Source organism: Rhineura floridana, chromosome 6 (assembly GCF_030035675.1).
Source record: "Rhineura floridana isolate rRhiFlo1 chromosome 6, rRhiFlo1.hap2, whole genome shotgun sequence".
Classification (NCBI taxonomy): domain Eukaryota; kingdom Metazoa; phylum Chordata; class Lepidosauria; order Squamata; family Rhineuridae; genus Rhineura; species Rhineura floridana.
Genome location: NC_084485.1, coordinates 3,458,655 through 3,485,255, shown reverse-complemented (window position 1 = coordinate 3,485,255; position 26,601 = coordinate 3,458,655). Strand labels below are relative to the sequence as shown.

The following is a 26,601-nucleotide window of genomic DNA, read 5'->3' as shown; positions in this document are numbered from 1 at the left end:
ATCCAAGTCATTAATTAAAATGTTGAAGAGCACTGGGCCCAGGACCAAGTCCTGTGGTACCCTGCTCAGTACCTCCTCCCAGTTTGAGAAGGAACCATTGATAAGCATGCTTTGAGTACGATTCTGTAGCAAACTGTGGATCTACCTGATAGTTGTTCCATCCAGGGCACATTTAGCTAGCTTGCTTATCAGAATATCATGGGGCACTGGTGCATTATGAATCCCAGAGGACTGTTGCACAGAAGTCATGAAATCAATGCTTGACCCCATCCTGCATTGGCACTTAGGACTATTCTCTGATGCAAATTCTTGTTTCACCAGCCTCTAGCATATGACACACAATCTTGGCTTTTCCTAGGTAGGCAGAATGATTGGCTCTACCCCTTGAGAATTGGCATCCCAGATCAAAGTTGGATCAAATATACCTGTTTAGGTGTTCAATACACATTACTCAACAATTTACCCAGCTTTTCAAAGTTCTAAGGAAATATTTGCACTGGGAGTAATCGCAAACCACTTGCTATTTTACACCCAAGCAAATATCAAGAGTTTTCCACAAACAGGCTGTTTTCCTCATTCCTGACACAGTTATTTGATATATAAGGACCATCTGCTACAGGTCTGTAGCATCTTCCTCAGTGAAAGAAGGCAGCTGGGGAGCACCTTGCAAGCCCTGGAGCTGAGTAAGGTAAGGAATGAGGTTTGGATCTCCTGAGGTTGAGACTCAAAGGTTTGTTTATTTATTTTATTTATTGATTTATATCCCGCCCTTCCTCCCAGCAGGAGCCAAAAGTAACCAACAAGTTTGATTTCACAGCTTGAAAATGATCTTAGAAGTGCTGGTGTTTTAAGGCTGGAATCCTGCACATTCTTACCAAGAATGAGGGAGACATTTGCTTCTGTTTGCATTTGAATGTGAACCTACATAACCTGCACCTTCGGAAACAAGATGCAAATTGATGCACAGCTTTTCTTAGAAATCCGCACTTCAAATTTTGTGATGCAGTTCTCCAGGCAAAAACCTGGAGACAAGAAGTGTGTATATTAGGGGACAGAGTGCATAAACATACTTGTATTAGTGAAAATAACATAAAGAAAGCATTATGTTAAGGAAAATTGTTTGCAAATGTGTATATTAGGCAAAATTGCATACAAAGGTGTGCATGGACACTAAAATGCTGATGAAATCTTAATTTACGCAGCACAATTGTGGCAAACTGAATGTAAGATTGCAAAACTGAGAAACTGAGAGAATCCAAAACTGACAGATTTGCCCATGCCCACACTTGCAGTAAGGCCCACTTAACTCAATGGGACTTACTTCTGAAGATATTTATCTCAGACTGTGCTAACCATAATTGGAGGCAGCATGCTTCTGAAAAGCAGTTGCTGGAAGCCGCAGGACAGGGGAGTGCTTTTGCACTCAGGTCCTGCTTGCATCCTTCCCGTGGGCATCTGGTTGGCCACTATGAGAACAGGATGCTGGACTAGATGGGCCACTGGCCTGATCCAGCAGGCTCTTCTTATGCTGTAAATTCATTTCGTGAAGTGTGTGTTTTATTGTTGAATGGTTAACCAAACTGAGTGTGGCTTTTGTGGAAGAAGCCTCAGCTGTCAGATCAGTTAGTTTTGCTCCATGTGAGAGGCTGTAACTGAGTGACAGAGCACTCGTGCCTGCTTTTCATGCAGAATTCAATCCCTGGCATCTCCAGGCATTAAGATGGGGAAGACCTCATGGGGGAAAGAGCATGAAGATGAGCTGCGCATCAGAATGAGGAAACCCCAGATAAGGTGTACCAATGGTCAGACTTGGCGCAAAGCTGCGTCATGCATGATAGCAGCTAGAACTAAGATGTTTTTCTGGGTGGCATTCCCCAACCAGAACTCTTAATTCAAATATCCCCAGTTATAGATATAGTTAGATTCAGAGGTTTTTTAAAAATCCCAATATATTCTTGAGTGCATTTGGCAAGTCAATATGTAAAATTATTGCCTTAAAAATGCATTGACAAATCTTTACATTTTGTTATTTAAGTATGCCCCATCCTGTAATACTGAAGCATGAACATTTTGTAATTCAAAATGTGGGATAGGAATGCCAATATTTTGGGTGGAATCTCAAACTTTATATTTAAAAAAGTTACCAAGAGAGATACTTTGGATCCAGATGGGTTGTCATGCTTAGAGCAGACCTGCTGAAATATCTGCATTTAAAAATGAATAAATCCAAGTGATAATAGTCTACTTCATCTTCGTTTCTCTTGTTATAAACACAACAAGAAGTCCTGTTGCACTTTAAATACTAACAGAGTTATTACGGCCAAAGCTTTTGTTGACAAGAGACCACTTCATCATCTGCATGAAGTGTTAGCTTCAGTTGGCAGGCCTATGTAGTGTGTGGTCCAGTGGTTAGGGTGTCAGAGTAGGACCTGGGTGACCAGGGCTCAAATTCCCACTTAGCTGTGAAGCTCGCTAGGTGAACTTGGGCCAGTCACCAACTCTCAGCCTAACCCAACTGATAGGATTGTTGCAAGACGGGGAGAGTCAAGTACACCACCTTGAGTTCTTTAAGTGCAACCAGCCAGCCAGTAAAAACATCAAGGTCAAAAGGCCTTGAAATACAAGAGGAAGCATTTCCCTACAGAGCCCAAATGTCTACAGGGGAAGAACAAAGTTATTTAGAACAGGAGCAGTTTCTGTTGAAAATACTACTTTTCTTGCTATGTAAATTGTAACATATATAGCAGGACTTCCCCTGTTTGAATTTCTTCTCTAGCCCTCTTTCAAGGGATCAGTTCTTCTTTACCTTCCTTTCCGAGCAGGTCCTGTCGACAGCCAGCGATATTTTCACAGGTACCAGATCAAGATGCTTAAGGCTTGGACCATCCTTCTCCTTTGTGGCCTCCTGCCTTTCACCCAGGCTGTTGCTGAAAATGTCTTATCGGTGGCACAGCTAGATAAGTCTGTCCTGGAAAATGGTGAGTCCTGGATCTCTCATTTATGTAATATATGAAAATTCAGAGAAGTGAGAAAGGGATACGCTTAGCTGTTTTCTGAACCATCCAACTCTTGCATGAGTATTTATAGAGAAGCCGGAATTTTCAGCCTGTTCTTCAGAGCAGGCTAGTGTGGGTACAGTGGTGTGCTTGTGTCTGTCTAAGTAAACATGTGCTATGCGCCTCCTCTGCTGATATGCCAGCTCATCCACCAAGACACTGAAATCTACATAGGAGTTTCAGGATAAAACACACTGTGGGTTTGATGCCCCACTGCCTGGGACACCATTAATGTTTATTAAATATTCTCAATTTCTAAAATGAAAGGTACCAAGCCTCAAGTCAAGACAATTGTATTATACCTGTCCTAGCAAACCTATTATCTCTCCCCCTGCTCGGTTCCTGATGTGTGACAGGTGACCCTGTTGAATGAAAGGCACTTCCAGGGCTGATCCTAGCAGAGCCCCAGGGGTGAGCCCTGACTCAAAAAAAGCCCTGTTCATATTGGTGTAAGGGGGCTGATGGGCCAGGAAAGAAAATGGGGAGCAGGCAACAGCAGTGGAACTGGACTCAAACCGTCAGCATCTTTTTCCTGACCAATGGCCAACTGAACGACCTTAGTGGGGGTGTGGCAGGGTCTTAGTATAACAAGACCTGGTCTCCAGTTTCTGTGGCCTCAAAATGTGTTGCCTGTACATTTCCAAGTTTACTTGTTTATTTTATTAAATTCTATTCCTACCAAAGGAAGTCTGGCAAAGTTCATCCAAACAGCCACGAGGGCTAGTGTAATTTTTTTTTAAGTGAATGAGGATATCTTTAGAATTCCAGCAAGAAGCTATGAATGTCCCTGACTGAAGTCAGAAAGTGGAAGAATCCAGGAAGATTATTATGTGGATCAAGGGGAGAGTGGAAGGGGTGCTTAATAAACCAGGAATAAGCTTAGTAAATCAAATCCTTGATGGAACAACATGATAATGAGATATAAAGAATCCTGGTCCTGAGCTGTATAGGGCTTCGCACCTTGAATTTAGCCCATGAAAAACATGAGAACATAAGAAGAGCCTGCCGGATCAGGCCAATGCCTCATCTAATCCAACATCTTATTCTCACAGTGGCTGACCAGTTGCCCATGGGAAGACAGCAAGCAGGATCTGTGTGCAAAGAGCACTCTCCTCTCCTGCAGCATCTGTATTGGGAAGCATACTGCCTTCACCCATGGAGTCAGAGCACGGCCATCATGGCTAGTAGCCATTGATAGTCTTTTCCTCCATGAATTTGTCTAACCCTCTTTTAAATCCACCCACATTGGTGGCCTCTTGTGGGAGCAAATTCCATAGCTGACCTATGCACTGTGTGAAAAAGTACTTTCTTTTGTTTGTCTTGAATCTTCCAGCATTCACCTTCATTGGATGTCCATGGATTTTAGTGTTATGAGAAAGGAAGAAAATATTTTCTCTATCCACTTTCTCCATGCCGTGCAGAATTTTATACACTTCTATCATGTCTCCTCTGACCCGCCTTTTCTCTAAACTAAAAAGCCCCAAATGCTGCAACCTTTCCTCATAAGGGAGTCGCTCCATCCCCTTGATCATTCTGGTTGCCCTCTTCTGAACCTTTTCCAGCTCTATAATATCCTTTTTGAGGGGAGGCGACCAGAACTGCACACAGTATTCCAAATGCAGCCACACCATAGACTTATATAATGGAGTTATGAGATCGGCAGTTTTATTTTCTATACTTTTCCTAATGATCCCTAGCATGGGAGTTGCCTTTTTCACAGCTGCTACACACTTGATCGACATCTTCATCAAGCTATCCACTACAACCCCAAAGTCTCGTATATATGATTCCCCCCCCTCCAATATGCATAACTTTACTCTTGTTTACATTGAACTGCCTTTGCCATTTTACCACCCATTCACTCAGTCTGGAGCGGTCCTTTTGGAGCTTTTCAAAACACCTTTTTGTTTTGACAAACCCAAATAATTTGTATCATCAGCAAAGTTGACCACTTCACTGTCACCCCTAACTCTAAATAATTTGTGAACAAGCTAAAAAGCACAAGTCCCAATGCCGATTCTTGGGGGACTCCACTTTCTACTTTGATTTGTGTGGTTTCCATTCTTTGTTTGTGTGGTTTGTGTATACCGGTGATAATGACAATGTTGAAGCTGACTTTTCTTTGCTTGATTTCAATCTCCTGTCAATCCCTCCCAGTAATCTCAGATTCGCTGGCCAAAGGCAACGTGCTCCAGGGACTCTTGGGAGGATTGCTTGGTGGAGGCCTACTTGGAGGTGTCCTGGCAGGCCAAGGAGGAGGAAATGGAGATCTTGTAGGAGGCTTGACTGGAGCTGCCCTGGGAGGCCAAGGAGGTCCTCTTGATGGTGTTGTAGGAGGCCAAGGCGGAGGTCTTCTTGGAGGTGTTCTGGGAGGCCAAGGAGGTCCTCTTGATGGTGTTGTAGGAGGCCAAGCCAGAGGTCTTCTTGGAGGTGTTCTGGGAGGCCAAAGAGGTTTCCTTGGCAATGTCTTTGGAGGTGAAGGTCTCCTAGGGTGAGTTATCTTTTACTGAGAAAAATACTGAGTTGTTCCTACCGGCCTATCTACATAATTGTTTTTCAAATGGTGTTCCAGGGGAACACAGAGGTTCTTTGTAAGGTTAAGACAGGTTCCTCAATGAGTAGGTCAACAATGGTGTACAGCACTCTCTGAAAGAAAGCTTGCCCACCACATCCAATCTTCCACCATCCACAGGAGGGATTTTGGGGGGATGATGGAGGGTACCCTCTCAGTCCATGCAGGGCAACAATAAGGCTCAAGAGGCCAGGCCAGTGTCTTGTGGGATTGACTGTACACCTTCTAAAATGTTCCAGAATCTCCTTCAGTGGCAGTCACTCTGGGGCCTCTAGGCAGAAATATTGACATTGGAGTAATACATTGAAATATTGGTGTGGAAAGTAGGGGCATGCATTGGTTCTATGTGCACCACAAATTATGAGGAAATTGTGGTGATTTGGGTCATGATTTCACATTCCCAGGTTGGATTGTAAGAACATAAGGAGAACTTGTTGGATCAGGCCAAAGGGCACCCTGTTCTCACAGTGGCCAACCAGATACCTCTTCTGGGAAGCCCATAAACAGGACCTGAGTGCAAGAGCAACTCTCCCATCCTGTGGTTCCCAGCAACTGTTGTTCAGAAACAGACGGCCTCTGACCGTGGAGGCAAGAGCATAGCCATCATAGCCATTGATAGCCTTATCCTCCATTGTGCTCCTAGCAAGGCCTTTTGAAGTAGATGAGAGCTCCTAAGGTTCCAAGTCTCTCTTCGGCCTCAGTTTTTCCAAAAAGTTAAATGTACAACCTTCCCCTCCCCTTCTGTTTTTTGAGAAAAGAAGGCAAGCTGACTCAGGACGTGTCCAGACCTCAAGAGGGGAGGGGGTGGGGAGGAGAGGGGACTGATGGAGAGGTGGGGGTGATCTTTCATTTTGATGGACAGGTCTGCCTTTTAATCAAAGTGAGTTGTTTTCTAGAGAGGCTCCTTCATCTGCAAATGTGAAAAGAAAAAAGTTATCGCTGTTTTTGGATTCCCATTGTAGCTGGGGATGGGGTGTGTGTGTGAGAGAGTGTGGAAAAACAGCTTCACACCATAAAAGATCAGATTCAGACCTGAATATCTAATCAAACTGGAACGACACAAAGTGGATCCAAAATAGACTGCTCTGCTTCCAAATGCTACTGTTACAGATACAAGGCAAATCTTGTGCTTGCTGCACACCCCTAGTGGAAAGTGTTCCCTAAAGATGGAGAGCGTGAAAGCCAATTGGACTACCCATAATAATGGATAATAAAGCCCTCTCTGGTCCTGAGACTGTCACTTGCATCTATCCATCCTCAAAGCCACCTTCCCTCACCACATCTCCTGTAATGCCACTGATTCCCAAATCTTTACCTTCTCTCAGTACTTCTGTTTGTGTTCTGTCCTCACACACTCTTGGCCTTGCCCTGTTGGCCAGTTGAGGTCAAGAGTCTCAGAGTTTTGTTGTGTTTCATTGCTGCACCAGATATCGGTCAGCACAATCCCCACCCCACATCCTGTGGCCTTGTGAAGGAGCCAGAACCAAGAGGTTATGTTGTGACCTTCGTGGTTTAGTTTCTGCTCCTGACTGTCTCTCCTTCACCTTCCAGTTTGAAGATTGTGGACATCGTCCTTCCTAAAGTCTCACTGAAATTGCTGAAAGGTGTTGGCATCGAACTGAACCTCTATACCAAAGTGGCCGTCAGGGGCAACACGTGAGTCAACTTCATTGGGAGGCAGCTAAAAGGGCCAGATAATTTCCCCCCTTATTCATTCTCCAAAACTGTATTAGACAGGTTTCCCATCCCAATCAGGATTTTCCAAATTGTTTTACTATCACAGTTCTAGAAAAGTAATGTCTTTGGTAAAAATATAAATAGGATTGTAGCATTCTAAAGATGGATTGGGGACATGATCTATGACAGGCAAGAGCCTCCTTGAAATGCTTGCTTTGGACTGCTTTGGTGACACGTGACTACAAACAGGTTAAAAAAATTATCAGCCTGGTCAACTGACGGGGCAGGAGCTGCAGTGTACACTTGGTGCTCCATCGCTTGAAATAGCTCCTGTGGAAGAAGCCAGCCCAATAGCTTGTTCCTTTGGCATACAGACTGGGTCCCATCACAGCATATGTATCCTCATAGATGCAGAGGATTCATCAGCACAGGACACACATGTTTCTCTGGATCCAGGCATTCTTGTAATTCCGCTGAAGGGCCCATGTGCACAGAATGCGGCTCCTTCATCTCCACAGTAGGGACCCTCCCCCCCTTACGGGATTTATTGAAAAGTAAAACCTGCACAAAGAAGCATTTGCAGAATAGAAAGGTGGACTCAGGTGGAATGTACACTGATAGTGTACGAGTGGGACCTGCAACAAAATGTTGCAGTATAGAATACTTCTGTTCAGCGGTCCAGCCAGCCAACATGCCATTTTCTAGGATACACCAATCGTTCCCCTTCCCCTGGCTTTTCAACCCCATTCCCCAGCAGTCATCCATCATTTTATGACTCTCGAGCACACTCAGTCCTCACTGGGCTGTTTGGAGTCTCCCCCCACTTAGGTTATTTCCCCCCTAAAGAGTATTTTTACTTTGGTTCAGCAAATATGCATGACTGGCACCATTTGGGCTGCACAAGGACCTCTAACTGGAGAATTTAGATTGCAGTTATACTAAAAGTAAATGATAGGGTCCTAAAACAATACTTCATTGTACATCTTTGTCAGAATAATCAATCTCAACGGCTGGTGAAAACACACACACCCTGGACAGGAATATGCTGACGTTCAGGCCATTTTTGTTCCTTGTGACTTGAATAGTGCCTGAAGAGGGAGCCGGTGCAACCTGAAAGCTCGTAGAACAGTTTTGAAGCCAGAGCTGGTTCAGTAAATAATATTATTTTCTTCACTTCTTCTGTGTCTTCCAGGATTTTGAGTGGGCTGCTGAATCTTCTGGTGGAAGTGAACATCACAGCAAATGCCCGACTGGTACAGGACAGGTCAGGAGCTCACATCCTTGTGGTGGAGAATTGCAAGACCAATCTGGGTGGCATTAAGATCTTGTCTGGGTGAGTAACCAGAAGTCCTAATGAAGCTTTGAGGCTAGCTTATCAGTCTCCTTCCTGGGTCTTATTGCAATCTCACTTGCAAGGCATATTCAGATTTTTGAAAACGTAACTCCTATGTTTTTGAAAGTGTTTTCTATGTGGATAGTTGCAAAAGCCTTGATGCTAGAATTAAAAATTGGGAAAAGCAACATATGCCATGATCCTAGATTAAAAGTATGCAGGTTTGTTTTACACAAAACAGCCACACAGATTGGCTCTCAGTGAAAGCTTCCTTGAGGTAGAGGAAGTGCAGGAGTTTTTCACATACTTGCCAGCTCCATGAGAACATTTGTTCTGCCAGCAAGGAGCTCTCACAACCTGAGCTGGGTTCTGAAATGAACTCTACATTAACTTTACATTGTAAAATGACAGTCTGGTATTAACGTCCAGAGGAATAGGAGCAGGCATGAGAGTCTGTTGCACAAAAACAACAACTTCCAGAGGGGTAGCTGTGTTAGGCCATATCCACACTGTACATTTATTCCACTATTATTCCACTTTAAACAGTCATGGTTTCCCCCAAAGAATGCTGGGAAATGTAGTTTGTGAAGGGTGTTGAGAGTTGTTAGAAGAGCCCTATTCCCCTCACAGACCTGCAGTTCCCAGAGTTTCCTGAAAAGAGGGGTTGATTAGTAAACCACCCTGGGAATTGTAGCTCTGTGAGGAGAATAGGGGTCTCCTAACAACTCTCAGTACCCTTCACATACTACAGTTCCCATCATTCTTGGGGGGGAAGCCATGACTATTTAAAGTGGAATATTAGTGGAATAAATGTATGGTGTCAATGTGGCCTTAGTCTGTTGCAACAAAAACAACAGAGAACCTTGTAGCACTTTAAAGACTTAACAGATCTGTTATATGATATACACTTTTGCAGAGTAGATATATCAGCTCCATCAGATGCATCAGTTGCAAACAGCAAAAAGTCTTGAACGTAAGAAGAGCCTGGCTGCTGGATCAGGCCCAAGGGGCCCACCTGTTCTCACAGTGGCCAACCTGTGGCCCATGGGAAGCCCACAAGCAGGACCAGAGTGCAACAGCAATCTCTCCACTAGTGATTCCCAGCAACTGGTACTCAGATGCACACTGCCACTGACCGTGGAGGGTGGGCATAGTTATCGTGGCTAGTAGCCACTGAAGCACCTTAAAGACCCAAAATTATTTTCTTCCTTAGGATCCTTCCGCTAAACTTGGACAATGCCCTAACTACTCTCCTGAACAATGTCATCCCTGGAGTGGTGAGTCTTCCAAGCATTTCCCTGCTCAGGATGATTGCTAAATCACTTTACTGAGTTCAGGAGTGCTGCTGCCATTCAGAGCAGACTATGTTGGGTGGGATGGGCCAACAGCCTCAGTATAAGGCAGCTTCAAATACTGAAACAAGACAACAGGCGACAAGGGCAGCTACTCCCTAGTGGAACCCCAGTGGAATTTCCCAATAATCATGAACCCCAGTGGGATTTCCCAATAATCGTGAAGCTCACACAAATCTAGTGGCCCAACTGCATCTTCTCTTTTTCTACCCAAAACTCACGGAGGAGACCTAAGCGTTGCATAATTTGAAACCCAACCATGCTGGTAACAACAAGGAAAGAGTCTCTGAAGATGCAGATGTTTAGGCCTTTGGCAGTCATGATGGCTAATTGTTCCTGCAAGTAAATGGTGAATGCTCACCCCTTGTGGTCCTAAGGCTGCATCTGCATCTCTGGGATGTCTCCTGGATAAGCAGGTGTAGTTTCCTTTCTTCCAGCGCCTTTCTCTGTGGCAGCTTTGCACACGTAGGCGGCGGTGGTGGTGGGTTATTTCCCCACACATGGTGCTGCCTACCACTACAGAACCAGAGGCAGGTGCCTCCCAGATACCAGACTGACAAAAAAGGAGCTTTCAGTTCAGGGGCTCAAGTGCAATTCTCTCGCCTGATTGTTTCCCTTTCTTGCAGCTGTGTCCAGTCATAGACCTCGTGCTGAATGTGGTGAACACCCTTCTTAGCACAGTCAACAGTGAGTTTTTCTGACCTCAGCTTTTCTTGCCTCTTTTTGATCTTCAGCTACTTCTTGCACAACCCTGACCCCTGATTTCATCAGGCTTGAGCAGGGAGTTTTCACAGACGCTCCCAGAGGTCCCTGTTTAAACCCCACACCTTTTCTTCTTTTATTTATTTATTACATTTATATCCTGCCCTTCCTCCCAGTAGGAGGCCTTTATGATGTTGCAAACATGCCCAGGGTGAACTGTAATTTCTTACTCATAATTCACCCAGACCACCTTTTTTAAAAAAATGAGAGAGGCGACAACACTGTGGGGAGGTGGTGGGGATGGGGAAAAATATTGATGCTTCCTTTTCAGCAGCACTTCTAATGTGCCAAGTGCCCAGAGCGAGTGCATTCAAAGGTAACCGAGCCGGCATCTCAAGTATCAAAAACACCTGTGAGCCCATCTCCCAGTCAGTCTCTGCAAAACGAGGTGCTGGTGGGAAACTCCTTACAGTGCTGGGGTTTTGGCACAGATTTTGTGTGGGAAGGATTTCAAACTGTCTAAAAACACAAGTGAAATGCTCTTTTAGTTTATTGCTTTGTTCTGTTCTGTTCAGTACATTTATGTCCCACCTTCTCCTTCAAGGAGCTCAAAGAGGCATACATAACTCTCCCCTTCCCCATGTTTTCCTTGCAACAACCCTGTGAGGTTGGTTAGACTGAGAGATGGTGACTGGTCCAAGTCATCTGTCAAGCTTCATGGCTGAGTGGGAACCCTGGTCTCCCAGGTTCCAGTCCAACATTATAATCGCTACACCAGGGTTGGAGAAACCTGTGGCCCTCCAGATCTTGTTGGGACTAGAGCTCCCATAATCCTTGACCACTGGCCACGCTGTCTGGGGCTGATGGGAGTCCAATAACATCCCTGCACTGGCTCAACTGCAATGCAACCTCAACCGCGTGAGGATGACAACATGGAAAAGACGAAGACGAAAGAGTTCAGCCGGCACAGGAGGCAGCAACTGTTGTGGGAGGTCCATGGCAAAGGGAGAGGGAAGAGGCAGCTTTTCATGTGCTTTTCATGCAGAAGGCCCTAGTAACAGGTGCCAGGAAAGGTGCTTCACTGCTTGAAAAGCTGGAGAGCCGCTGCCAGTCAGAGCAGGCAATATTGGGCTTGATGGGCAAACGGGTTGATCTAGAATAAGGCAGCTTCCTGTCTTTCTTGCCTATCAAGGAGCAGAGCAGCTTGACAAGTAAACTGAGGGCCGCTTCATATGGTCGGGATGGCATCTTACTGCACTGGCCTCCACGATATAGAGCGGAGCTGTCCTTTGCCTGCTTCTTCAGACAGGCGTAGCGGGCAGAGTACCTGACTAGGGCCTGGGAAATCTCACCTCAGCCACGAACCTTACTGGGTGACCTTGGGCCGGTCAATACCTCTCAGCCAGTCAATACCTCCCAGCCTAACCTGCCTCACAGGGTTGTTGTGAGGATAGAATGGAGAGACGGAGAACCATGGAGGAAAGGTGGGATATAAATGTAATAATAAATACAACAAGTAACATTGATGTAAATTATGTAAGTTGCATTATTTTGCCACAGTAAACAGTGAGAGGAATAACGTAGTTTCTGGCAGAAGGCAAAGTGCCATGGAAAGAAAACAATAAGACCATTCTGGGTGAGGCCAAAGGGAGCCCATCTGATCCAGCCTCCTGGTCTCACAGTGGCCAGCCAGAAGCCTCTTCTTGGAAGCCTGCAAGCAGGACCGGACCACAACAGCAACTCTCCCATCCTGTGGTTTCCAGGAACTGGGATTCAGAAGCAAATAGCCTCTGACTGTAAAGGCAGAGCATAGCCATCATGGCTAGTAGCCATTGGGTGCTGCATGCAACCAATTCAGGGCAGAACAGAAAACAATGCCTTCTTGTTGTTGATCACTAGTTGAATATGAGCCAAGTATGCAATGTGGCTGCAAAAAAGGCAAATGCTATTTTAGGCTGCACTAACAGAAGTATAGTTTCCAAATCATGTGAAGAATTGGCTCCCCTCTATCCAGCACTGGTTAGGCCTCATCTTGAGTACAGCATCCAGTTCTGGTCTCCGCCAGAGCTTGGAAAAGTTACTTTTTTGAACTTCAGCTCCCATCAGCCCAATCCAGTGGCCATGCTGGCTGGGACTGATGGGAGTTGTAGTTCAAAAATGTAACTTTTCCAAGCTCTGGACTCCGCACCTCAAGAAGGATGCAGACAAACTGGAACAGGTTCAGAGGAGGGCAACGATGATGCTCAGGGGACTGAAAACAAAGTCTTATGAGGAGAAATTGAAAGAACTGGGCATGTTTAGCCTGGAGAAGAGACGACTGAGGGGAGATATGATAGCACTCTTCAAGTACATGAAAGGTTGTCACATAGAGGAGGGCTGGGATCTCTTCTCGATCATCCCAGAGGGCAGGACACGGAATAATGGCTCAAGTTGCAGGAAGCCAGACATCAGAAAAAAACTCCTAACTGTTAGAGCGGTACTAACAGTATTTTAAGTGCCTGTTTCATGGTTTTAAGGTTGCGTATAGTTTAATTGTATCTTAATTGTATATTTTTGTATGTTTTTAACTACATATGGTTTTATTTGTAAGCTGCCCTGAGTTCGTTTGGAAAAAGGGCAGGGTAAAAATAAAGTTCCATTCATTCATTCATTCATTCATTCATACGACAATGGAATCCATGACCTAGGGAGGTAGTGGGCTGTCCAGCACTGGAGGCCTTCAAGAGGCAGCTGGACCTGTTGGGTATGCTTTAATTTGGATTCCTGCATTAAGCAGGGGGTTGGGCTCAATGACCTTGTAGGATCCTTCCAACTCTACTGTTCTCTGATTCTAGGATTCTACCTGTGGCCATATGACATCAGTAGGAGGTGCCTCAAAGATGGGTTGTGTTTTCTCTTGACCTGTTTATACTCCCCACAGGTGTCCTCCCATTTGGCATGTTAGGAAAACTGCATTATACTCTGGCTGGGCTGCCATTGTTCAATGACCAACACATCATACTGAACCTGAACGTAAGCCATCATTTTCATTTTGTACTTTAGTACTTCAGATTCCTCCTACCCAATAAGCACACTGAGGCTGAACTCGAGCACCACACAGAACTCAGCTGGGCTTACGTTTGAGTAGGGATGTCTAGGATTGTGCTCTAATAAGGCTATCATCCTAAACAGTCTTACTTTGGAGAATGCCCTCTTGAACTCAGCGGGACTTACTTTTATTTATTAAATGTATCTCCCACCCTTCCTTCCAGAAGGAGCCCAGGCTGGGAAACAATCAGTAAAACACAACATCCTTAACACACCTTAAAAACAAAACATCTTCAAAATATTAGGTTTAAAAAATAAATAATTTTTTAAAAAACATCTATAAACAACTCCAGCACAGATGCAGAGTGGGATAAGGTCTCCACTTAAAAGGCTTGTTGAAAGAGAAAGTTTTTTGAGTACACATGTAGGATTGCATTATAAGTACACTGGAAATATAAGGCAAACAGTTCTTAAAACTGCAAGGCTACCACGCTAGGTGGCAAAGCTGCTTTTAACTTTCAGGGGTGTGTATTTTGCTGGAAAAGCTGTTGGCAGCTATTTCCAGCCACTGATCTGACTGCCTGAGGGTTAAACAGTTACCTTAGCGCATCATCAAGAAATGTGACACAGTAAGTCATGATGGAGAAGTAACAGGCTAGTCAGGTTGCAGTGTCAGTTGATTTCCTAGTCTCAGTAGCAGAGAACGTGCTGTCCGTGGAAAAGGTCTCAGATCCAGTCCCAGGCACTTCCTGTTTAAGTTGATCTCAGGTAGCAGAGGGAGATTTGGGAGGCTATGTGGATCCAGAATTGGCCTCCACAGTCCCACTGTTAAAGACCTTATCTTGGAAGACAATCTTACTCAGCCACCAGTGATTGCCAATGAACGAATGGGGGGGGGGAATCCAATTCATTTTACATTTAAAGGTGAACCTACCTAATTTGCACTTTCCAGATCATTATGAGAACTGAAACACAGCCATCCTTCAAAATTTGCACTTCTCTGAATTTTGCATTGTGGTTCTCCAGCCACGTCAGGTGTACAAAAATGCATAGCCTGGGGTTAAGTGTGCGTAAAAATGCATATGGTAGTAAAAATTAAGGATAATTGTTTTGCAAAAATGTGCATATTAGTCAAATGTGCATACAAAAATGTGTCTATTGGGAGAAATTCACACTAAAATGCTGATTAATTTTCAAGAGGACTTGCTTTTTTAAAAAAGAAAAATTTGCAAACAGATGTGGGAATTTGGAGAATTGATGTTAAGATGGAAAAAAACGAGAAACTGAAATAAAATGGACAGATTCGCTTGTCTTGAAATAACACCTTTTCCTCCCTGAGACCATGAGAAGCTGCTGCCAAGAGAAGATCGTGTTGGCCTACATCAGCCTTCCTCAATCTGGTGCCTTCCAGATGTTTTGGACTACAACTCCCATCATCCCTGACCATGTTGGATGAGGCTCATGGGAGTTGTAGTCCAAAACATCTGGGAGGGGTACAAGGTTGTGGAAAGGTGGACTAGATGGACATTGAGGGTGTACATCCAGTTTTGTGGCACCCAGAGCATGTCTGAACTTCTGCTGTGCTGACATTTCTTCCAGCTCATGGTGACTGATCATGAAGGCAACGCCACCAACCTTGCCCCAGCCCAGCTGCCTTCTCTGCCTCCGGCTGTGGACAACACCTCCCAGTTGCTTCTCCCTGGTGACCTCCTTTCCTCTTTGCTCCAGCTGCTGGTCACAACAGGAGGGCTCAATGCAGACATCACTGACCAAGTGGTGAGTCACCCACCCCAGGAATGATGCTTCCTCAGGAGTCCCCAGAGGAGGATGAGCTGCAGGGTGATGGAAGAGAAAAGTCTTAGCTCAACACTCAGCAGGCAACTTTGGGCTGGGAGGCTGAAGGCTGGTGTGGGGAAAGATGGTTTCCTCCAGAGGGTTCCTCACAAAAATAATCTATATTTCTTCTTCTGAAGAAAAATGCATCTGGGAATCGGGGTGAGGTGGGGATATGGCAGAAAAACCCAGCAGGTTTTTGAAGGAAGGAAGGAAGCAAGCAAACACAGGAGCATACATGGCAAGCTGCCTTAGACCAGGTCAGACCATTTGTCCAGGGGTAGCCTGGCTACAGTAATCTATGCTCTGGTAACCTCAAGACTGGATTATTGCAATGAGCTTTACGTGGGGCTGCCTTTGAAAACGGTTTGGAAGCTTCAATTAGTGCAGGATGCAGCTGCCCGATTGTGGATGGGTTCAAGGCGAACAGAGTATGTAACGCCTATCCTGTTCCAATTGCACTGGCTGCCTGTACGCTTCTGAGCCCAATTCAAAGTGCTGGTTTTGACCTACAAAGCTCTTTATGGCTCAGAACCCCAATATCTTCTGCAATGCCTCTACCTGAACCCTTAGATCCTTAGACCCTTCTGAGGGAGGCTTGGATGGTGGTGACAAGAGAGAGGGCCTTTTCAGTTGTGGCTCCCTACCTGTGGAATACATGCCCTAGTGAGGTCCGTCTGGCACCTTCACTGATATATTCACTGACCTACCCTTTCTCCCAGGCATTTGATAAGTTGAGATGATGTTTTCTTTTTAATATGCTGCCAAACCTTCCTGTGGCTGTGTGGGGGTGCTATTGCTATGGTTTCGTTGTTGTTTATTGCTATGTTTTTATAGTCTGCTTTATTTGTTTTTGTTTTAACATTGTGTAAGTCTCTTGGGGACCTTTGGGTATCAGGCGACTAATAAATCATCATCATCAACGTCATCTTGCTTGGCATTTGCTACACTGACTTGTAGGGCAGTGTACACTCCTCCTGATCTGCCTCATGGCCCGGATCTGTGGGCCTCAGGTAGGGCCAATCCACCCTGCCCTGGACGCTTCCCTGAAGCAATTTGGGGGCAGGGTTAAGGGTTTTTAAAACTCTCTCCTCCTGCGGTTTCCAGCAACTAGTATTTGGAAGCATTCTGCCCTATGGAGGCATAGCATAGCCATCACGGTGAGCAGCCATTGATGGCCTTATCCTCCATGAATTTGTCTAATCCTCTTCTAAAGCCCTCCAGATTGGTGGCCATCACTGCTCCTTGTGGGAGCCAGTTCCATAGTTTAACTATGCACTGTGTGAATTAGAACTTCCTTCTGTCTTTCCTGAATCCTCCAACATTCAGCTTGATTGGATCCCATGAGTTGTGAGAATCCACTTTCTCCATGCCATGCACAAACTTATAAACTTTTATCATGTCACCTCTTGCTTGGCTTATCTTTAAACTAAAAAAGTGCCAAATGCTGTAACCTTCCCTCATAGGGGAGGAAATGTTTGGGTTCATATCCCAGCTCAGCTGTGGAGCAAACCATGGGATCTTGGTCAAACCACTCTCATTTCTCAGCCTCAGTTGCACACCTCTAAAGTGGGAACAAGCACCAACACCTCTCCCCCACCTTTCTTTGTTTTGAGAGGGGGAACGTGAAGGAAATCACCAAGTCAGGCTGAAGGAACTGGGGAAATGATTAAGATGGCATTTAGAAGACATTCCTTTTTTACCTTCTTTCTATTGTTTTGCTTTTCCCCAGCTCCAAGGATCGGTCCCACTGACAACATCTTCCCTTCAGTCTATGCTACCAGAGGTAAGCTATTCTTGCTGGGCATCTCACTTTTTTTTTTTTTTTGGATAGGGTAAGATTTGACTCTTGCCCTGAGTGCAAATTATTCTTCCTGATCTGCTTTTTGCAGTTGTCTCGGCTGTTACCAGCAGACCTGCCCCTGGTGGTCAAAATTAGAATTAGCGATGTCCCAGCAGTGTCTCTGCAAAAAGGGAATGTCACTGTGACGCTTGCTGCTGCCATCGAAGTGTTGGCTCGCACAGGCTCTGGCCTTAAGCCTCTCCTTGGGATGAATGCGGTAAGTAACAAGATGAGAATTTCAGGGCCATTGACATTGGACTGGGTGGGCCATGGTTCCAAGCTTCTCTTGACAGCTGGGGATGATGGGAGTTGTAGTCCAAAACAGCTGGGGGGGGCACTGGGTTGATGAAGGCCCAACTTGGATACGGGGATCTGCTGAAGATGCAGGATGGATGCCATAAGATCAGATAGTCAGAAACAGCCACATGCAATAACCCCCAGTCTCCCGCATACCATGAGTCACCAACTTCACCATACCACTCATTCCCCCCCCCCAATATTAGTCAGCCATTGCCCTGGCTTCTGAAGCTTCAAAAAGTGTTACCCACAAATCACTTAGCATATTGCTGCATGCATAAGGACTAGTAACCTGCTTTTAAAACAAATGGATGCCAAGATGCTTGGGAATCTGATTTTTGCACTCTGTCATTTTCTTTGTTTTTTTCTGTACTCCTGAGCAATTATAGCACACGTACACCACAATCATGGTTGTATTCAGTTTACAGATTAAAGAAAATTGTTACATTATTTCTAAAAGTTGCGTGACCCAAACTCTCCCTGCGACAGAAAAGTGAATTGCCCTCTTTTTTTTATTTACTCAATGTATACTACACACCATTTCTAGCTGATTCAATGCTTACCCATGATTAGAAACCTAGAAAAGGGAGGCAAGTTCACCAACCTCTTCTCCCCTGGCCACAACCTATGCAGGGCAGACTGTTGCCCAAGTCAGAGGGTGTGACTCACAAAAGATCCAGCTGAGCAAGTGAGTGAAGCCAGCCGGCCTGCCCTGGATATCTAGCCAATTTGACCTGGTTGAAAATTCCTTCTTGGCCCAGCATAGGTTGATTTGTTAAGATGAGCGAAATGCACCCACTGAATCTTCCCCAAGAAAACTTAAGTTGGGTGTCACTGAAATCTACCCAGATTCCTCTATCTAGTTGTGGCAGTTCCTAACATCTCAAAGGAAAGGTGTTGGTGGGGGTGGGGACAAGATTGCGTGTGCACCGAAAAAGAGCCCACCCTGACCTCAGTGAGGCACTCCAATAGAAGAAGCTGAGTTTGCAAGAGCAAGAGTGGAGGGCGCAGTCTCTCTTACATGATGATCTTCTGGTCACAGCATATCGGCTTGAGAGGAGCTGTCACCATTACAGGAACAAAGCTGGCCATCTCCTTATCTCTTCAGAGGTGAGTGGAACTTTCTTCCCAAGATGCTTGAGAGATTATACAAGAATCACAAGCAGTTTCAGGGGAGGAAAAAAGAGGAGGAAAAAAAGATTGTGCACCCTTTTGAATTAGAAAAGGCAGACCATGCCCTCCAGTGACCCGGCAGCATTTGGGGAAAGTATACCTCTAAGTGGCTACGGTTTCTGTTCACTGTGAGTACCGGAGAATGTCCCATTGGGCTGTGCCCTGTTTCTAGAATCCAAAGTCCAAAGAGCTTTGGAGGTCTCTTATTGGATGGGTAAAAGCTGCAGTCAGTTTGCACAGCTGATCTCTGTGAAAGGCACTCTGTCTTCTGCACAGGTTCCAGACATGTTCCCAGTCAGCCCATTTATACTTCTTGGAATGTTTCTAAGGCTGCAATTTTTAATAATGGATTAACGGGTTGGAATAATCAAATAGAACATTTTTAATCACCTAAAAAAAGCATCATCCCCAATTCACTGGGCATTTTTTTTAAAAAATAAAAAATTAGCTGGGGTGTAGGGGTGTGCCTGCCAAACCTCTGCTGGAGGAAGTGGTGGCTGGTGACTTCATGTCAGTGGAGCAGTGGAATCTGCTCCAGGTTTTAGCACCTTGGACAGCGCCTTGAAAGTCCTGGCTCAAGTGGGGATTCCACTGCCCCACTGTCATGGGGTCACCAGCTCCCACTGGCTGGAATAGTTTTCCATTGTATGGGAGAAGTGATGCTAGATGCTTGACTTCTAACTAAGGTCAGTCAGACCTCTGTGCTACGGGGGGCAATTAGCAGCACTCCTCTGGATGAACTCAGCGATTGAGTTGGGATAGAATCATAGAGTTGTAAGGGACCTATAAGGCCGTTGAGTCCAACCCCCTGCTCAATGCAGGATAGAAGAGATATGATGGCACCTGCAGGGGCATATCCATGCAACATCTGAAAAGATGAGAAAATGTTTTTCCTTCAAGAATGCTATAGTTTTATCCACATTCAGATTAATATAGACTGAATCAATCAATTGATTGATGCGTAAGTAATTATAAATACTGGTGTAATGTGCTCCCAGCACTTGGGTGGACACTCACCTTCTACAGCTGCAGACTGTAAACAGTAACCAAGGGAAAGTATGTATCTGTTTACCCAAACAAAAGCTGAACATCCCCACCGCCCCCTTTTCATTCAAGATTGGTGCTGCAATCTGTCAAGACGTTTCACAAAAGCATCCTGGATTTCTGATTTATTTGTTGCCCCTTTGTCCTGATCATCTCTCTGCCCTGCATTAGAGCAACCTTTCCCAGCCTGGTGCCCTCTAGATGGTTTTGGACTACAATTCTCATCAGCCCTAGACAGTTTCAGTCCAAACCACCTAGAAGGCACCAGATTAAGGAAGGCTCAGAGCTTGAAAACATTACTTTTTTAAACTACAACTCCCATCAGCCCCAGCCAGCATGGCCACTGGATTGGGCTGATGGGAGTTGTAGTTCAAAAAAAGTAACTTTTCCAAGCTCTGGGAAGGCTGTTCTAGGCCAGATGAGTAGCCTAACAAGTAATGCTTTCATTTCCCCTTTTCCCTCCACAGTGTCGTCCTCAACATCTCTTCTTCACAAATTGGCTCCTTTGATGTAAGTTAATGCCTTCCACCAGACATGAAAAACATACTGCATTGCACCACATACAATTTTTAATGTTTACCGCCCAGAGAGCTGTTGCTAGTCGGGCGGTATATAAGCTTAATTAAATAAAATAAAATAAATAAAAATAAATGCAGTACGTATACACCAGCCTTGGCCAACCGGGAGCACTCTAGGTGTCGTTGGACTACAGTTCCCATTGGTATGCTGTACTGTCTGGGGCTGATGGGAGTTGTAAGTCCGACAACGTCTGGAGGGTTGACAAAGGCTGGTATATAAGACAGGGACTCTATGCCATTGATCCACTGAACTGAAGGGAGATATTTTCATATGGGTTATTGGGGCCATTGGGTTTGTAAAGAGGAGGTTAACTGTGGATTGTACACTATTTCCATGGGATGTTATTTGTTTACTTATTTATTTATAGAATTGATCAACCGCTCCACATTCAGAGAATACCCAATCAGTGTACAGAAAAAGAAAATAAAACATAATACAGGTCATAAAATGGTACTAAAGCATAAAAACCAAGAAGAGAGAAAGAGACACACTCACCGCTTTTTGTTTCTGGCCCTGCCCACTGCTTTCAGCCCCACAAATTGTCAGCTCCCCCCCCCCCGCCAAGGTGCTTTGGAAGTTCTGACTAAAACCCAGAGTGGATTCACTGCCCCACTGACATCAAAGCCACCAGTCTCTCCTGATTATAGTCCAGCATGTGACCCCTGTCAGATTACTCCCGAGGGAATGTGACCCTTGGCAGACAAAAAAAGTGCCCTGCCCTGTAATGCAGGCTAAAACTCTGGGAAAAGTCTCATAGCCCCTCTTACTGAGCTGAATGCAAAAGAAATGCTTTTTAGAGATGCTAAAAGTACCGTAACACTTTGAGCGGTTTTTGACCAAGACAAAATGATGCCAGCTCCTTCCGTTGAGCCAGAGCATTGGCCTTTCTGGTTTAGTTACTGCCTATGCCAGCTTTTGCCCACCTGTCGCTTGACCAACTGTGCTAGCTGGATCTGACGAGGATTGTCCTCAGTGGAGACTGGTGGCTCTGATAACAGTGAGGCAGTGAATCCACGCTGGGTTTTAGTCTGAATTTTCAAGGACCTGTCCAAGGTGCTTTGGAAGCTTGGACTAAAAGCTAGAGTGGATCTGCTGCCTCACTGACATCAGAGCCACCAGTCTTTCCTGATTATAGTCCAAATCATCTGGAGGGCACCAGGTTGGTGAAGGGTGATCTACTCTGACAGGCAGTGGCTTTCCAAGGTGTCTACAGAAATCTTTCCCAATCCTGCTACACATGGTCACTTAAACTGGAGATTCCAGGGGTGGTGAACTTTCGCATACCAATGGTGAAGTCCCATCGTAGTGGTGGGCAGCATTCTGAAAGTTTGCCGTGAGCAACCCATCAGAACGCAGGTCTATTTCTCATTGTCTGATTATGAAAGAATATTTTTTTCTGTTGCAGATGGATCTCCTCAAAAACTGGATCACAAACATTCTTAGAATTGGATACCTGCCAGTGATCAATGGTAGGAGAGCCACATTTCTACCATCAAGTGTGTTGTGTTGGTGTACAAATCCTGCCTTTGGGACACATCCACCATCCCACATATCTAACCCCATTTCCTTGGCTTTATTTCAGGTGCCCTGGATGTAGGAATCCCGCTCCCTAACCTCTTCAACTTGAACTTTGCTGAGGGGGTTGCCAATGTTGTTGATGTAAGAGAGCTCAGTTGTTCATTTCTTAAAAACGGTTCTTTAAAGTTCAGGGAGCAAAGGTCACAAGTCCCGTGTAGTGGGAAAATGAACGGAGAGGGAAAGATTAGAGTGGGGGTTGTGCTGAAAAGCCTTGGCAAGATGCTCAGAATGGCCCTGAAGTCAGCAGAATGACTTGAACAGGACTATGATGGCTCCTAATGTAAAGAGACTCATTTGCCGTTACATTATGAGGGATCTGATAGTGAGAGAGATGAAGGGGAGGGGGAAGGGAAAAGCTGAAGGGACTCCACTTGGAGGAAACTGAGCATGCCATGACTGCTGCTTTGTTGATGTTACATGCCTTCAAGTCGATGACGACTTATAGCGACCCTATGGATCTTCTTTTGGATATATTCATAGGGTTTTCATGGTAAGAGCTATTCAGAGATGGTTTACCATTGCCTTCCTCTAAGCCTATGGCACCTGGTATTCCCAGGCGGTCTCCCATCCAAGTACTAACCAGGCCTGACGCTGCTTAGCTTCCGAGATCAGACGAGATTGAGCGTGTTCAGGGTAGTGTGTCCGTAGGCATGACTGCAGCTAGCAATGGACAAATCTGCTCATTTCAGTTTCTCGCAGTTCCTCATTTTTCCAATCTTAAATTCAGTTCTCCATATTTCTGCATTGCAGGTGTTGTTTTTTTAAAAAAGCCTAATAAAAATTTGCCAGCATTTTAGTGTAAATGTCTCCTAATATACCCATCTTTGTATGCAAATTAGCATTTAGTTCCATTTGTCTTAATATACACACCTTTGTAAGCAATTTCCCCTCATATAATACATTTTTGTATGTCATTTTCATGAATACATGCATTTTCTGCCTGCTTTCCTCCAATATTTAAGGATGTTTTTAGTGTTTTTGATTGCCGCCCTGGGCTCCTTCTGGGAGGAAGGGTGTGATATAAATTTAAATAATAATGATAACAATATGCATTTTTGTACAAATTATTTGATTGGAGAGTTGCATCACAAAAGCCAGATAAGTGCAAAGTTAGAAGGTAAGTGCATACCGCAGATCAGAAAAGGTACCGCCAGGGCCAAGAAGATGCCAGCATGGTTAACGAGCAAAGTCAAGGAAGCTCTTAGAGGCAAAAAGTCTTCCTTCAGAAAATGGAAGTCTTGTCCGAATGAAGAAAATAAAAAAGGACACAAACTCTGGCAAAAGAAATGCAAGAAGACAATAAGGGATGCTAAAAAGAATTTGAGGAGCACATTGCTAAGAACATAAAAACCAACAACAAAAAATTCTATAAATACATTCAAAGCAGGAGACCATCTAGGGAGGCGATTGGACCCTTGGATGATAAGGGAGTCAAAGGTGTACTAAAGAACGATAAGGAGATTGCAGAGGAGCTAAATGAATTCTTTGCATCTGTCTTCACAGTGGAAGATATAGGGCAGATCCCTGAACCTGAACTAACATTTGCAGGAAGGGATTCTGAGGAACTGAGACAAATAGTGGTAACGAGAGAGGAAGTTCTAAGCTTAATGGACAATATAAAAACTGACAAATCACCGGGCCCGGATGGCATCCACCTGAGAGTTCTCAAAGAACTCAAAGGTGAAATTGCTGATCTGCTAACTAAAATATGTAACTTGTCCCTCGGGTCCTCCTCCGTGCCTGAGGACTGGAAAGTGGCAAATGTAACGCCAATCTTCAAAAAGGGATCCAGAGGGGATCCCGGAAATTACAGGCCAGTTAGCTTAACTTCTGTCCCTGGAAAACTGGTAGAAAGTATTATTAAAGCTAGATTAACTAAGCACATAGAAGAACAAGCCTTACTGAAGCAGAGCCAGCATGGCTTCTGCAAGGGAAAGTCCTGTCTCAGTAACCTATTAGAATTCTTTGAGAGTGTCAACAAGCATATAGATAGAGGTGATCCAGTGGACATAGTGCACTTAGACTTTCAAAAAGCATTTGACAAGGTACCTCACCAAAGGCTTCTCAGGAAGCTTAGCAGTCATGGAATAAGAGGAGAGGTCCTCTTGTGGATAAGGAATTGGTCAAGAAGCAGAAAGCAGAGAGTAGGAATAAACGGACAGTTCTCCCAATGGAGGGCTGTAGAAAGTGGAGTCCCTCAAGGATCGGTATTGGGACCTGTACTTTTCAACTTGTTCATTAATGACCTAGAATTAGGAGTGAGCAGTGAAGTGGCCAAGTTTGCTGACGACACTAAATTGTTCAGGGTTGTTAAAACAAAAAGGGATTGCGAAGAGCTCCAAAAAGACCTCTCCAAACTGAGTGAATGGGCGGAAAAATGGCAAATGCAATTCAATATAAACAAGTGTAAAATTATGCATATTGGAGCAAAAAATATGAATTTCACATATACGCTCATGGGGTCTGAACTGGCGGTGACCGACCAGGAGAGAGACCTCGGGGTTGTAGTGGACAGCACGATGAAAATGTCGACCCAGTGTGCGGCAGCTGTGAAAAAGGCAAATTCCATGCTAGCGATAATTAGGAAAGGTATTGAAAATAAAACAGCCAATATCATAATGCCGTTGTATAAATCTATGGTGCGGCCGCATTTGGAATACTGTGTACAGTTCTGGTCGCCTCATCTCAAAAAGGATATTCTAGAGTTGGAAAAGGTTCAGAAGAGGGCAACCAGAATGATCAAGGGGATGGAGCGACTCCCTTACAAGGAAAGGTTGCAGCATTTGGGGCTTTTTAGTTTAGAGAAAAGGCGGGTCAGAGGAGACATGATAGAAGTGTATAAAATTATGCATGGCATTGAGAAAGTGGATAGAGAAAAGTTCTTCTCCCTCTCTCATAATACTAGAACTCGTGGACATTCAAAGAAGCTGAATGTTGGAAGATTCAGGACAGACAAAAGGAAGTACTTCTTTACTCAGCGCATAGTTAAACTATGGAATTTGCTCCCACGAGATGCAGTAATGGCCACCAGGTTGGATGGCTTTAAAAGAAGATTAGACAAATTCATGGAGGACAGGGCTATCAATGGCTACTAGCCATGATGGCTGTGCTCTGCCACCCTAGTCAGAGGCAGCATGCTTCTGAAAACCAGTTGCCGGAAGCCTCAGGAGGGGAGAGCGTTCTTGCACTCGGGTCCTGCTTGCAGGCTTCCCCCAGGCACCTGGTTGGCCACTGTGAGAACAGGATGCTGGACTAGATGGGCCACTGGCCTGATCCAGCAGGCTCTTCTTATGTTCTTATGTTCTTAAGGTAGCTCTGTGGTTTGGCTCGCATGTTTGTTCGAGAAACATGAATTAAGTAGTTTCTCATTAAAATGCAAACAGAATCAAATTTCTCCCTCATCCCTAACTATGATGTTTTCCATCTTGACAGACTGCGTTTGTGGCAAATGTGATACCGAAACTTCTCTAGAGGAGGCCCGGAGAATCCTCCTGACTTCCTGCTGTTCCCACTGACATCTTGGCCCACATCTTTGACTACAACCAACTTCAGCTTCTCATTAAGCGGCAGACCTGCCTTCAGTACAGCCCAAATGATGCTTCAGCTGGTTCCGCTTTTGCAAGGGCTCTTCCACCTCTAGGACTGGAAACATCTTCTGTACCATCTGGGGCTTCTCAGCCTCCTTGCTCAGTAAAAAGATGTGACTTTCTCAGCATTTATAATGTGTTTGTGTTTTTCCTCTAATTTAGTGCAGCAGAGATATGTTGCACCATAGAAAATGCCAGCCAATTCGTAACATAGCACTTCCCACCAGGTTTAGCCTAATAATCCCCCCCTCGGTAGCCTCCTAAAATGGTATAGTTCATGGAGACATCTCAAAAGTTAGGGGCCTGCTGCTGCTCCTTCATAGTTCAAGCATTGATGTGTATTAACCACTTCCAGCTCCCACTAGTCACCCACAATTTTAAGCCAGGTGAGGTTTTCCAGATGAGCTGGGATTCAAACCTTTGCCTTCCAAACTCATGTCATACGTACGTAAGAAGAGTAAGCAGAACCTAACTGCAACACTTTATCCACTTGCAATTCCTAACAACTAGTATTCAGAGGCACACAGATTGATTTGGATTCCTGCATTGAGCAGGGGGTTGGACTTGATGGCCTTATAGGCCCCTTCCAACTCTACTATTCTATGATTCTATGACAGCTTCCAACGGTGGAGACAGGAACAGAGCCAATGTGTTGTGTAGCCACGATAGCCTTATCCTCCATGAATTTGTCTAATCCTCTTTTAAACCCATCAAGGTTGATGGCCATCACAATACACAGCCATCATAACTATAGTAGCCATTGAGTGCTTTCATGAATTTCTCTAGTCTCATTTTGAAGCCGTCTAAATGAGTGGCCATTACATCTTGTAGTAGCAAATTCCATAGTTTAACTATGCACTCTCTGAAGAATTCCTTCCTTTTGCTTGGCCTGAAACGTGCACTTCATCAGGGGAAAGGACGATTTTGTGAAGGTTCTTTAAACTTCAT

The 26,601-nt window shown here is 44.8% G+C and overlaps 1 protein-coding gene and 1 pseudogene across 1 annotated transcript; one reads left to right on the top strand and one right to left on the bottom strand.

The window, feature by feature from the left end:
* Positions 1 to 1,720: 1,720 nt before the first annotated feature.
* Positions 1,721 to 25,729, top strand: LOC133386487 (BPI fold-containing family B member 3-like). The gene is made up of 16 exons (XM_061630144.1): positions 1,721 to 1,802; positions 2,823 to 2,978; positions 5,214 to 5,547; positions 7,180 to 7,284; positions 8,498 to 8,638; positions 9,852 to 9,915; positions 10,617 to 10,677; positions 13,613 to 13,704; positions 15,319 to 15,495; positions 17,285 to 17,338; positions 17,445 to 17,612; positions 18,735 to 18,802; positions 20,377 to 20,419; positions 21,894 to 21,957; positions 22,071 to 22,147; positions 25,499 to 25,729. The coding sequence occupies exons 1-16, from the start codon at positions 1,721 to 1,723 to the stop codon at positions 25,535 to 25,537; spliced, it is 1,725 nt and encodes a 574-aa protein (XP_061486128.1). The 3' UTR covers positions 25,538 to 25,729.
* LOC133388260 (5S ribosomal RNA) lies at positions 22,598 to 22,716 on the bottom strand (annotated as a pseudogene).
* Positions 25,730 to 26,601: the final 872 nt, after the last annotated feature.